The sequence below is a fragment of the Syzygium oleosum genome, unplaced genomic scaffold (assembly GCF_021117445.2).
Source record: "Syzygium oleosum isolate NSW1041296 unplaced genomic scaffold, Sole_v2.1 Sole_v2.23, whole genome shotgun sequence".
NCBI classification, from domain to species: Eukaryota; Viridiplantae; Streptophyta; class Magnoliopsida; order Myrtales; family Myrtaceae; genus Syzygium; species Syzygium oleosum.
The window spans coordinates 5,151,083-5,164,650 of NW_026607507.1; the positions used below are offsets into that span (position 1 = coordinate 5,151,083).

At 39.5% G+C, this 13,568-nt stretch overlaps 1 protein-coding gene across 1 annotated transcript; it reads left to right on the forward strand.

Moving 5' to 3' along the window:
• The first annotated feature begins 4,333 nt into the window (after positions 1-4,333).
• LOC130134699 ((+)-alpha-terpineol synthase-like) lies at positions 4,334-7,206 on the forward strand. Its single transcript, XM_056302279.1, has 7 exons — positions 4,334-4,573; positions 4,662-4,920; positions 5,003-5,378; positions 5,504-5,719; positions 6,027-6,165; positions 6,316-6,564; positions 6,671-7,206. Exons 1-7 carry the CDS (start codon positions 4,334-4,336, stop codon positions 6,971-6,973), a joined length of 1,782 nt encoding a protein of 593 aa, XP_056158254.1. The 3' UTR covers positions 6,974-7,206.
• The last annotated feature ends 6,362 nt before the right edge of the window (positions 7,207-13,568 follow it).

Below are 13,568 nucleotides of genomic sequence, written 5' to 3' on the forward strand. Positions count from 1 at the left end.
TGGGCCCAAAGCGGACAATATTACACAGTGTAGATCCCGGGTCCTTACAAATGGTATCAGAGCCGACTCCCGACCGCGTGTGGGGCCACAGCGAGGACGCTGTGCTCGAAGGAGGGGAGAATGTAACGACTCGGTCCGACGAGGGCGGGGAGTGGTCGCCGGGGCCAGAGGGCCTGGACAAGGAGCGGCTCCTGGCAGGCTTCTAGGATGGCAATGGGGGGCATGTCTCTTGTCCCACATCGCTTAGGGGGGGAGTCCTGGGCTAGTTTATAAGGCTTGGGTTCTCTATTCTGTGCAACGCGTTTTAAAGCCGTGAGGGTCAGTGGGCCCAAAGCGGACAATATTACACAGTGTAGATCCCGGGTCCTTACAATATTGTAAGGACCCGGGATCTACACTGTGTAATATTGTCCGCTTTGGGCCCACTGACCCTCACGGCTTTAAAACGCGTTGACTTGGGTAGAGGCGCTCTCTGGCCCTTCCTCCCCCAAGCCCAATATTGTCCTCTTTGGGGCGCTCTCTGGCCCTTCCCCTCAAGGCTTTGTTCTCATCATGCGCAGCGGAAGCAAGCCCATGTGAAACGCGTTACACATAATAGAGAACCCAAGTCTTATAAACTAGCCCAGGATTCCCCCCCTAAGCGATGTGGGACAAGAGACATGCCCCCCTTGCCATCCTAGAAGCCTGCCAGGAGCCGCTCCTTGTCCAGGCCCTCTGGCCCCGGCGACCACTCCACGCCCTCGTCGGACCGGGTCGTTACATTCTCCCCTCCTTCGAGCACAGCGTCCTCGCTGTGGCCCCACACGCGGTCGGGAGTCGGCTCTGATACCATTTGTAAGGACCCGGGATCTACACTGTGTAATATTGTCCGCTTTGGGCCCACTGACCCTCACGGCTTTAAAACGCGTTACACAGAATAGAGAACCCAAGCCTTATAAACTAGCCCAGGACTCTCCCCCTAAGCGATGTGGGACAAGAGACATGCCCCCCATTGCCATCCTAGAAGCCTGCCAGGAGCCGCTCCTTGTCCAGGCCCTCTGGCCCCGGCGACCACTCCCCGCCCTCGTCGGACCGGGTCGTTACAATGCCTCTGGTGAGATATTCCGGCGATTTGTTCTACGTGGCTTTTCTAGTGAATTTTTAAGTCTAACGTGGCATTTAAAAAAAAAATTTGAAGTCTATACAATGGACGGGAGGACATGGCTCTTGTGGGTAAATGAAGCCAAATGAGAAGGAGCCAAAGAAAAAGACCCCATTTTAGCTTCAGCTTCGATCGTCTTAACCAACAAGAAGGACCGAAAGCATATCGAGAGTTAAAGTGACTATCTTGCTTAGCCCTCAACATTTTTTCATCTGTTTCCATGATAATTGATGGTAGATTTCCTGATTTTGCCTTAATTATGGATGTCATCGTATGTGTTGGAATATTTAGATATTAAACCACACTTTTATCTAATAGCTTAACTTTTTAGAACAGTTAGCACTGATCTCATAAAATCTAATATGGTATCAGAGGCAGTATAATCCCTTTTGTGAATGTGCATCCTACCTCATCAGTCAAATTCCACGTGCCCTTATAATGTGGCTTGCAAGTGAGAAGGGGTGTTGAAGTAGTGTCCTACATCACTTGACCACGGGTCCTAAATGCTCTATATATTAATTTTTATAAATGATACAAGCAATCATTTTTAGGAAAATATTTTTCAAATGATTCATTTTCTGCGAAGCAAACAGAGCCTAAACATGAAAAACAATTAACAAATAAGAAATTACTAAAGATTTTTAGGTATACAAGCTATTAGAACAAATCTCCTGTTATTTCTTCTAGTGCTAGAAATTTGATCTAATTTCGAAGAAGAGACCATGGCCGGGAAGGTACATCAAATGGGAAAATGGACATGGAAAGACGAGCATCCTTAAGCTTTAGGTATGTAGAGTTCCATCTAGTGTCTTTTTACCCCTCGTCGAGTATGACTATGATACTCAATCAACAAATTTTAGTGACTTCCCTCGTTGAGCTCTTCACATATATATATTTGGTCAAAAGCTCCTCACATATTTGAAACAGTTAACTTTTGGAGGTGTCATCACCCAACACCTTCTGGTGGTGATCACTTAAAATACCCACGTTGGAGAAAAGATCAACGTGAAATGAACCGTTCGTTACACATCCTATACTAATTACAGGCCTCAAAAGAAAAAGAAAAGCTGACAATCAATAGATTTAGTTTTTGAAACATTTTTCTTGGCCACAGAATTGATTGATTGTCATAGTACTGGTTTGGTATTGTGTGCCGGCCATATATATTAAAGGTGCAATAAAATGAGGATCGCGGCTTTTTCATTCCTACTAAGGCTAAAACACTTCCTCTTATAATGTTTTGACAATATTAACCTTTTTGGGTTCTACTTTTTTTAAGCATTCTTCAACTGCTTCTCTTCTTTCTCTTTTCTGGCAGGGCCACTTTCCTTCTTCTCATTTTTTTTCTCTCTATGTTCTCTCTTTCTAAAATATCTCTCTCATGTCAATAATCTGTGTTGAAGCCCTAATTTGCATAAACCTCCTCTTCACCCAACTAGTCTTCTTCCATCTCATGGCAAATTTAAATTATCCTATTTCGCATCAAAATTTTCGATTGATCGATCAAAAAGACAAGAAAAAAATCATTAAAGATTCAAATCCAAGAGTTGAAGCCTTGGCCCAAAAACTCTTCAAGCTCATAAGCAATCTCTACTTCTTCGTCTTTATCTTCTTGGTCATAATTGTCACTGCTATTGCCGATTCGCCATCCCCTACCCACCTCCAAATACGTGGTTCAAATCTCCCCTCTCCCACTAAGTTGTTTACGCAAACCAAAAATGCAATCGGCGAGGATTTGCCCCTCCTCGTGCTTGCGATCTCTCATAATTCCGCGCCGATCTTAATTACCAAGCTATCGCCGCTGGTGATTAAGAGGACTGAAGAGGTGATTGCGAACTCAATTCTTAAGTCCGAGCCCTTATGCGATGAGGTGGCCCTATTGCCCGTCAATGGTTCAAATCCCCGTGTTCTGATAGGCGTAAAGTTCAATGCGGGAGCCAGGATATCAAACTCCGGTTAACGATTGAAAAACCGATGACTGCGACGTGATCTGGACGACAAGTAACAGAGACTTACCACAAGAGAGAGTTTTTTTTTTTACATATTCCACCAATGCTTGAACCATGACCGAATTTAAGAACTTAGGGAGAGAAGTAACGAAGGAGGAAAAGGGAGAGAAGTAAAGAAAGAGGAAAATGGGACCCACGAGAAAAAATAAAGAAGAAAACAAATGAGACACCACAGCCAAAAAAAAGGACCCTTAAAAAAGATGGGACCCACAAGGGTTAATATTGTCAAAGCACTGTAACAAGGAGTGTTTTAACCATGGTGAGAGTAGAAAAAACGCAGCCCTAAAATGAAGGGCAAAAACCACCGAAAATCCTAAGTTATGCTGACACATTTATCCTAAATTTTTTTGTGACATTAAAAATAACAAACTTGTACCTGTGTGACATATTTACCCGCTGTCAAAGTTTCGTCAATGAGAACCATTAAAAATTTGCCTACATGGATGCTGGAAAGCAAACGGTGTTGGCATGATGCCCACGTGGCTTAAGTGAAATAACAACGACGTTATTTTGACTAAAAATTCATCTGACAGAATGTTGATGGAAGGTAAATGTGTCACATATATATAAATTTGGGATTTTCTATGTCACAAGAGAAATGTCACGGTAAATGCATCACAGTGGGTATAGTTTGGGGTTTTTGATATCACAAAAAAAGTTCAAAGTAAATGTATCACGGTGGGCATAATTGGGGGCTTTTTGTGACGTTTTCCCTAAAATAAATTTGTGGTTAAAAGAAACAAAAAATGCTCGAGGAATTGAAATATAAACGTGTGCATATAGAAACAAAAATAAATCATCTAAAATTCTATTAAGGCCCAATCTGATTAAACTTTAATTTTTTAAACTCATTTTCACTTGGCCTTTTTAAGTGTTTAAACAACCTATATACAACATGATTGTAAAAATATGAGTCAAAGAATGGGCTTATGACCCATGTTGACACCTCTATTTTTGAAGCGCGACATTTTTATTCATCCAAATCAATATGGTGTGTCGAGGACAACTGTTTTGGAGCAAAATAAAAAAATAAGAACATAAATTACAATGCTTAGAGAATGGCTTGCGTAAATAGAAAATTTTGCGCCGAAAGCAACTACAAACTTTTCCATGACTGGGCCTCCACAACAACCCCTATATAAAGGATGGTTAGCATACTAAGTGAATCGCAACAAATTTCGCAATGGCTGTTCCAGCATTGGTCGCAAGCTTCCTCCCCTCCTCAACCCGCCATAATCAACCCTCTCTCTTATTCTTTAGACACCTTCGCTCCTCCTCCTCCTCCGCCTCCTCCTTTTCCGGCGCTCAATTCGTGACACGCGCTTTGAAGATTGAAGATAAAGAGATTGTGAGACGTTCAGCAAATTGGGAACCTAACATTTGGGACTATGGCCTTTTGCAGTCACTCAGTGTTGATTACACGGTAATGATTTTTTTTTCAACACAAAATCCGGCCTAGCTTAAGAACTACGGAAAATATTCACATCTGCTCCTGAATTTCATGTGCCTAGGAGGATAAATATACGGAGCAAGTCCAAAGGTTGAACAAGGAAGTCAAGGGTATATTCGACAGGGAGATGAATCAGGTAGCCAAGCTCGAGTTCATTGATGCGGTTCAAAGACTAGGACTAGGATACCATTTCGAGACGGAGATCAAGAACGCTCTAAGTTTCATCTACAACACCGAAGTTGCTCAACTTTTGGATGATCTCTATGCCACTTCCCTTCGATTCCGGCTACTCAGACAACACGGATACACCGTACCGCAAGGTAGTTGCCAACTTTTTAACCTTTTGTGAATCATGTTGACGCATCAAATTTTACCTTACCATTCCTTTTGCTGGACGTATAGATGTGTTTCAAAGGTTTATGAACAAGACGGGCACATTCATCGAATTGCTCAGTAAGGATGTGAAGGGGCTTCTTGGTCTTTATGAAGCTTCTGTCCATGGATTGGAAGGTGAAACCATACTTGATGAAGCTAGGAACTTTGCTTCCAAGCATCTAAAGGATCTACACCTCGACAAAGTTCCCGCTATATTAGCGAGCCACGTGAGTCACGCATTAGATATGCCGATCCATTGGAGGCCAAACAGGTTGGAGGCTCGGTGGTTCATGGACATGTACGAGAAACAGACAGACATGATCCCCTCTTTGCTCCGATTGGCTAAAATAGACTTCAATTTAGTGCAATCAGTCCACAAGAAGGAAGTTAGCAATATGGCAAGGTATGCGCAAGCACTCTATATATAGTTGATAGATGCATTTGACGGGAGGATATAAATTCATGCAAACACCAAACATATAGGAGCGCATTCAGATCGACTTAGTCGTTGTATGGCAAATTTCTCAGGTGGTGGGTTGAACTTGGCGCGAACAAGATGACCTTCTTTAGAGACAGGCTAGTGGAACACTATTTTTGGTGCTGCGCACTGGTTTTCGAACCTCAATATTCAGCTTACAGGGAAATGACGACGAAGCTCCTTTGTATGGTGACACTTATTGATGACGTTTATGATGTATATGGGACGCTGGAAGAACTTGAGCTCTTAACAGATTTTATTGTCAGGTTAGTGTAATATGATTACCATCATCATTTTCTTTTGTAACTATTATTGCCAAGAGAAAAGGTAAGCGGTTAATTAGTCTCTGAATGACGCGAGGGATAAAACAAATCCTGAGAATTATATGATATAAACTCTCCGATGTATTTTGAACATATCACTTTTTAAATTAGCTTTTTTTTCCCTCAATATAATTGATTGCTTTGGGCGAATAAAGTAATAGTAAGTACTTAACCTTCACTGGTATCACTAAAAGCGTATCCAAGTGATGGTAAATTTTACGAAATGTTGAAATGGTGATATCTTATCTAGGTGGGACATCACAGACATTGATAAGCTTCCTCCAACGATAAAGAATAGTTTCATGGCCTTGTACAACACGACCAACGAAATTGGTTATTGGACGATGAGAGAGCTAGGAATCAACACCATTCCTTACATGCGAAAAGTGGTAATCTCGATTTGCTAAAATCTTTCACCTAACAATTTCTACTTTTGTAACGAAACTTCTGTTTAAACGTTTGAGAATCCGAAAAAGTAGGAGAAAAGAACGTCCCTCGACTTGGTCATTCACACACTTTTCCGAATTTCAATCCTACAGTGGGCGGATGAATGCAAGGCCTACATAAAGGAGGTCAATTGGTACAACAAGGGCACTAAACCAACACTGAAGGAGTACATGGACGTTGCGGTGGATTCAGTCGGTGGGCTGATTATGCTGTTGGGCAGCTATTTCCTAACCACGGACAAATTGACGGAAGAGGGACTTGATTACGTGTCGAAAATCCCGAGTGTCATGCATTGTTCTGCCAAAATCCTTCGACTCAACAATGATCTCAGTACCTCATCGGTAACTTACTTTGACGTTTATCCTTCTTGTAAATAATCGCTTTTTAAACATTTTATACGGATCTTGAGACTTATGTTTGTAAAACATCAATGTCGTCCATGCACAGTATGAATTGGCACGAGGAGACAACTTCAAGGCGCTCGAATGCTACATTAATGAAACCGGCGCTTCGGAAGAGGCCACGCGGGAACACGTGAGGCATCTGGTGCGCGAGACCTGGAAGAGAATGAACAAAGACGTGTTTGAGGACTACCCATTTCCTGGGTTCGCGCCTTTTCTCGGTGCTTGTTTGAACTTGGCACGAGCTTCTCAGAGCTTTTACCAGTATGGAGACGGACACGGCCTTCCCGATAACAAAACCAAGGACCATCTTGTGATGGCTTTATTCGAACCCGTGCCCCTCGATTAGGGATGCATTACTGACAATGGTATCGCTGTTGGAGAGAGCCTATAATCTTACGTGTTATTATAAGCTTTCGGGGTGGCTCCGGAAGCTCTAAGACATTGAAACTATTGTAATTGAAGTCTATCGAAGTTCGATGTACGAGCTCCATAAAATTCGCCGGAGAAGCACATGCTATTCCGTGCTCTGTGTTGTGGCTGATAAACGTAATTGATTGTAATATTTGTGGTGATTATCTTTATTATTGTGCTAAATATGTCGAATTCTTTATATTTCGGACAGTGCGAGGCTATTTCGGACCCGTTGGAGTACAGCGGTTGAAGTTGCAATTCGTCCACTAAACCATCAAATAGGTTGAATGTTGATAATTATGAACCATACTGCTATATTTCTATATCGTCCTTTGGTTTAAGTTCATAATCGAAAAACACTACGAAGTACACTGTTGTGCTTTTATGTGATTTTCCTCTTTGCTTTCTTTTTCAATGTGTTTTTCTCCATTTTCCTCTTTCAATTACATGTATATTGTGAATTTGCAGCCTTTATTGGCATCATGTTCTTCTCATAGGGCTCGTTTGGTTATGTTTATAGACACTTTTTTTCTATTTTTCAAAAGCGAAAAATTTATTTTTTACATAAAATTATCATTTGGATGGTTATGGATAAAATCAATTTTTTCAAAAATCAAGTCAACATTAATCTATTTTCTTGAGAGCAACACATTTTGTTTTACATAATCAGAAAAGTGATTTTGGTTATCTCTAATTTTATTTAAGTGGAGCAAAACAGTTGTAGATGTCTTTTACTTAAGAATTTGTATCTTCTTCTTTGCTACAAGAAAGATGAGAGCTCTCGGTGTCGTTAGTATTTTTACGAGGGGTTCAAGTTACCAATTCATATGATAGCTGCGTACATTACTGTCGATAGTAACTTCTCTCATATTATGTCATAAGAACTATTAGCATCTTTGAAACTTTTGTTTATCTTTTGATCACTAAATTTTTTTTCCGTCCGAGAAACATTAAGAATATCATTTTGAATCGAGAGTAGTTCTTTTAATGTTTTAAGGGAATGAACACACTACTTTCATTAGTTCTAACTAGACTTGTCAAACGAGTGAATTGGGTTGAAAAAGATCCGACCCAAATTGACACATTTAATCTGTTTTGAGATATTTGCATGCAATATAAATCTAGTAACCCATATTCAATCTGATCCAAAATGGGTTTAGAATAGAAAAGCCTAAAATAATATGGGTGTTAAATAGGTTCATAACTTACTTTAGCCCAACCCACCTCTATGACTCCCTCTTCACTCTCTCTCGTTCAGACTCGATTTCAAGCTCGTTTACTCCGTGCTCTCACCTCAGTTTGGTTATGAGTTTTCCTAAATCGGGTTAAATATAGAAGTGTTTTAGCAGTATGGTTCGTGTCGGTTTGAGTTGGGTTTGGGTCGAATCAGGTATGGGTTACTAGATTTGTATTGCATGGAAATTAATCAAAACGGGTAAATGGGTCAATTTGATTCAGACCATTTTCGATCTGATTCTCCTGTTCAATGGGTCTAGTTAGAACTAATCAAGGTAGCACGTTCATTCCTTTCAAACATTAAAAGAACTACTCTCAATTCAAACTAATATCATTAATGGTTCCTATGAATATGAGAGAAGTTATTATTGACAATAATGTATGCAGCTATCATAGGAATTAGTAATTTCACCCCTCGTAAAAATATTAACAGCACTGAGAACTCTCATCTTTCTTGTGGCAAAGAAGAAGATACAAATTATTAAGTAAAAGAGATCCGAAACTGTTTTCCTGCACTTATATGAAATTAGAGATAACCAAAATCACTTTTCTGATTATGTAAAGAAAAATGTGTTGCTCTCAAGTAAATAGATTAATGTTGATTTTGATTTTATCCATAACCACCCAAATGATAATTTCATGTAAAAAATAATTTTTTTGCTTTTGAAAAATAGAAAAAAAAAAGTTTCTATGAACATAACCAAACTGAGCTCTATGAGAAGAACATGATGCCAATAAAGGCTACAAATTCACAATATACATGAAATTTAAAGTGGAAAATGGAGAAAATCACATTGAAAAATAAAGCAAAGAGGAAAATCACATAAAAACACAACAGTGTACTTCAAAGTGTTTTTCAATGATTTGGAAAACATTTTCCTAAAACTGATTACTTATGTTGCTTACATAATAAAAGAACGAAAAATATTTTCATCATTTAAGAAAATGTTTAGACATAAATTATTGTTGATATTGCAATATAAACGATTAATTTTAGGAAAATATTTTCCAAATCATTTCATTTTATGCGAAACAAACGGAGCCTAAGTATAACCCTTTTGTGTATTTAAAAGACACGAAAGATTCTCAAACAAGAAGTGGACGTACGTGCATGAGTTTGCAGTCGGTATTTGCATTTATTTGATTTTTTTTTGGTTATAAATTTGATTGATTGATAAACTTTTATCTGTAAGGCTAGTTATGTAGAGAAATCTATTACAAACAGGCGGCGGATACAATAAAAAAAACCCATGCGTCATAACACTTAACGACCACAAACTACCTATAATTAAATATAACTCACCTAAATTCTAGAATGCAGTTCTAAATTTCCAACTTAACAATTCAAGTTGGAAATTATTGTTAAAACTATTAGAATATTTAAATAATAAATCACGTATTCATCTAATAGCTTAAACTTTTTGAATACTTGGCAGTGGTCCTACAAAATCTCACATGATATTAGAGCTGGGACATCCTGAGTTCGAATCTTCCAGGCTCCTATTTGCCTCCCCAATCGAATAAAATCTAGCCTACGCGTGAGGGAGAATGTTAGAATATTTAAATAATAAACTACGCCTTCATCTAATAGCCTAAGTTTTTATAATAGTTGGCAGTAGTCTCACAAAATCTCACAAAAACTACATTATGGAATTTAAGTGAGTTATATTTAATTATAGGTAGTTTGTGGTCATTAACTGTTATGACGATTAAAAAAAAAGGGAAAGCTCAATAGCTTGCGTATTTAATGATGGTTTCTAGATCTTAACAAATAAAAAACATGAATTGAAGTCAAAAGCAGAATTCTTTGTTTTTGTGGGGGTGTTGTTTATTGAACCTCATTTACTGAAGAAACACCCTCTTGGGCTACAATGCCTTGTTTTAAGTCCTGACCGTCGGACTATCCAGGGACCCCCTATTGTCGGGGAATTGTTTTTTTTTTTTCATCCTTTCCAACAGGCAGTATCCCCTTTAGAGTTTTACAACCCCAAAAAATCTAAGGGAGAGACCTTAAAGTTGGAGCCTTTTAATGACCTGCTTAGGTTCAATGAGGGTCCATTTTTCTTGTGAGAGATGCCCCAAGAATTTAAGGGCTCCTATCAATTTTGTTTTAGTAACATCCTATTAATTAAGAGGATGTTGAATTTTGGGCGGCTTTGATTTAAATTTTGTTGACTTTAGAGCATCTCTTACATGGGGTTAGGTCGTTTACAAAACTGCAAGAGATCGTTGCATGTGAAGAGCATCTGTTCGTGCCCTTCTTTTAATTCTTGATTTTGGACCCAACCACCATATCTAAAGTTCATGATTGTAATATTTCTTTCTTTCTTCTTTTTTTCCTTTTTCTGACTCCAACCTTCTATTTTTCTTATTTAATCAAACAGCTCCGTAAGAAATATCATAAACAGTCTTTTTAACAAGTAATATATGCCGGTGACTTGTTTAAGACCCCTTCTTGTTCCTTCAAATGGTTATAAGACTCAAAAGCTCATTCACCAAACCAAGGGCCATGTTATGTCTACCATATTCGTATCCGTGCCCCTTGATTAGGGATACATTATTGACAAAGGTCTTGCTATTGGAGAGAGCCTCTGATCTTACGTGTTATTATTAGCTTTTGGGGCGGGTCTGTGAGCTCTAAGATATTGAAACTAGTGTAATTGAAGTCTATTGAGGGGTGTTCGTACAAGCTTCATAAAATTCAGCAAAGAAGCACATGCTATTCCGTGCTTTGTGTTGTGGCCGATTACCTAATTGTTAATGGTATTTGTGTTGATCGAGTTTTATTTTATGCAGAAAATATTGTTATGGAAGCCAAACGATCGAATAATAAATAGACAGAACAAGAAAATAAATTGAACACCAGATTTACATGGTTCGGTCGTAGTGACTTACGTCCACGGGGAGAGCAGCACGAAATTCCACTATAGATCAAGCGATACAATTGAGATTACAACGACACTCGAGTCACTTAAATACTCTAAGTGTTTCTCAAGCCCCAAGTACACCCAATAACTCACGTAGTGTTTAGCCTCGCAATTTCTACTAAATAATCTCTCAATCTCGCGAAGGAATTCACAAATCTTACCACGAGATTTAATTAGCTAAAAAACACTAGCACATGGATGTAATTATCTAAACTTTGAAGCCCCATGATAGAGTCCCTCTACACCTCTTCGCACAGCAAAGCATGCCCACTGCTCCACTATCAAGCACTCAAAACGGCGCTTGAAGCGATTCATCAACAATAGCTCTCACTTAAAAAACCAACGTGTAAGCTATAAATACATATATGTCCACCGCCTGAAGAAGAGCATAACGTGGTCAAAGATGGCCACGTGTACTGGAGAAGGAAACTAAATCAAATGGAATTCGGTCAGCAAAAGTCCAATGTTTGACTTTTCTCGTCACTCTTCTTTTGGCCGACTCCAGCACATATTTGGAGCAACATGAAATATATTCCGTGCGCCCCTTTTGCTTTTATTTTTTTCCTTCTTTTGTTGGCTGCCAACTCTTGGACATTAGGAAAGTAAATTTCCAATATTTGTTTTTTTGCTCGATTTCGGATGTCGGCAAAATATCAATTTGGAATATTCAGATTTTTGTTTCGGGCTCAAACTCGATACATATTTTAACAAATATAGTATTTTATATTGGAGAAATATTGAAAAGAAAAAGACTACGACAGAAAAGAAAAACCAGCCAAAACTTTGACCGACGCTGGCTCAGTGCAATTGGAAACGGTCGTTGTGCAGGAGGTCCATTGGTACAGCAAGGCATTAAACCGACACTGAAGGAGCACATGGACGTTGCGGCGAGCTCAGCCGGAGGGCTGGTTATGCTGTTGGCCAGTTACTTCCTAACCACGGATAAATTGATGGAAGAGGGACTTGATTACGTTTCCAAAATCCCGAGTGTCGTGCATTGTTCTGCCGAGATCCTTCGACTCACCAATGATCTCAGCACATCATCGGTAACTTACTTTTATATTGTTTTTCTCCTTGTAAATAGTGACTTATAACAAAAAAAGAGTACATCATTGGTATATTCATAGTGACAAACTACTCTTTCTTATTTCTTCGATACGAATGCGAGATGAGTATTTGGACTTGCTTGGTATGAATTGGCGCGAGGAGACAGCTTCAAGGCGCTAGAATGCTACATGATTGAAACCGGGGCTTCAGAAGAGGCCGTGCGGGAACACATCGGGCATATGGTGTGTGAGACCTAAAAGAGGATGAATAGAGTCGTGTCTGAGGACTACCCAGTTCCCGGGTTCGGGCCTTTTCTTGGTGCCTGTTTGAACTTGGCACGAGTTTCTCAGATTTTTTACCAATATGGAGACGGATTCGGCTCTCCCAGTCACGAAACCAAGGACCATCTTGTGTCGGCTATATACAAAGCCGTTCCCCTCGATTAGGCATGCATTATTGACCAAGTTCTTGCTTTTGGAGAGAGCCTTTGATCTTATGTGTCTTCCTTAGCTTTTGGGGTGGCTCTGTGAGCTCTAAGATATGGAAGCACATGCTATGCCGTGCTTTGTGTGGAGACTGATTATGTAATTACAAACAATATTCGTGGTGATCGAATTTTATTTTATGTTGAATATATAGCTTTTTGTATTGGAGAAAAATTGAAAAGAAAAGTTATCATATAGAAGAAAAGAAATTCGTCAACTTTGACCAGGGGTACTCCGTGGATCCTTGGGTGTTTAGGGTGTATCCTCACCACAGAGCAGGCTTCACCGACTGGGGCCACCTCGCCTGTCCAGGAAACCCTAGCGGGCTAACAGGACAATGTTCCTTATTTTAACTTTCCTGGTGCCCTCACGCCCGGCCCCTCTTGTCCCCCTTGTATCTTGTTGAAAATATATCTCGAGTTTGAGTCCAAAAATGAAAGTTTCCTAATTCAAGTAGGTTTCTTATTTTGAATAGATTTTCTAATTGAATGATTTCCTTGTCGGAAAAGATTTCTTAATTGGAGAAGGTTTCCTAAAAAGAGGTTTCCTAATTTGGATCCAATTCTTGCCTATAAATAAGAAGGGGATGTTATTTGTGAAGATCATCAAAGAGGAACTTCTGCTAGTGAATTACACTATGAAGATATCCGAGTATTTGTAGCGATTAAATTCTTGTGGTAAGAATTTGTGTCAATTCCTTCGTGAGATTGAGAGATTATTTCGTGAGGAATTATTGGGCTAAACATTGCGTGAGTTATTGGGTGTAATTGGGGCTTGGGAAACACTTAGAGTGTTTGAGTGATTCGAGTGTGGTTGTAATCTCTGTTGTATCGCT

What these genes read in the sequence shown, in the direction of transcription:
- LOC130134699 (XM_056302279.1), top strand. Translation starts at nt 4,334, where the DNA reads ATGGCTGTTCCAGCATTGGTCGCAAGCTTCCTCCCCTCCTCAACCCGC. An exon ending in GAAGTTAGCAATATGGCAAG is followed by an intron (nt 5,379 to 5,503) that starts GTATGCGCAAGC and finishes CAAATTTCTCAG; the next exon opens with GTGGTGGGTTGAACTTGGCG. An exon ending in ATGATCTCAGTACCTCATCG is followed by an intron (nt 6,565 to 6,670) that starts GTAACTTACTTT and finishes GTCCATGCACAG; the next exon opens with TATGAATTGGCACGAGGAGA.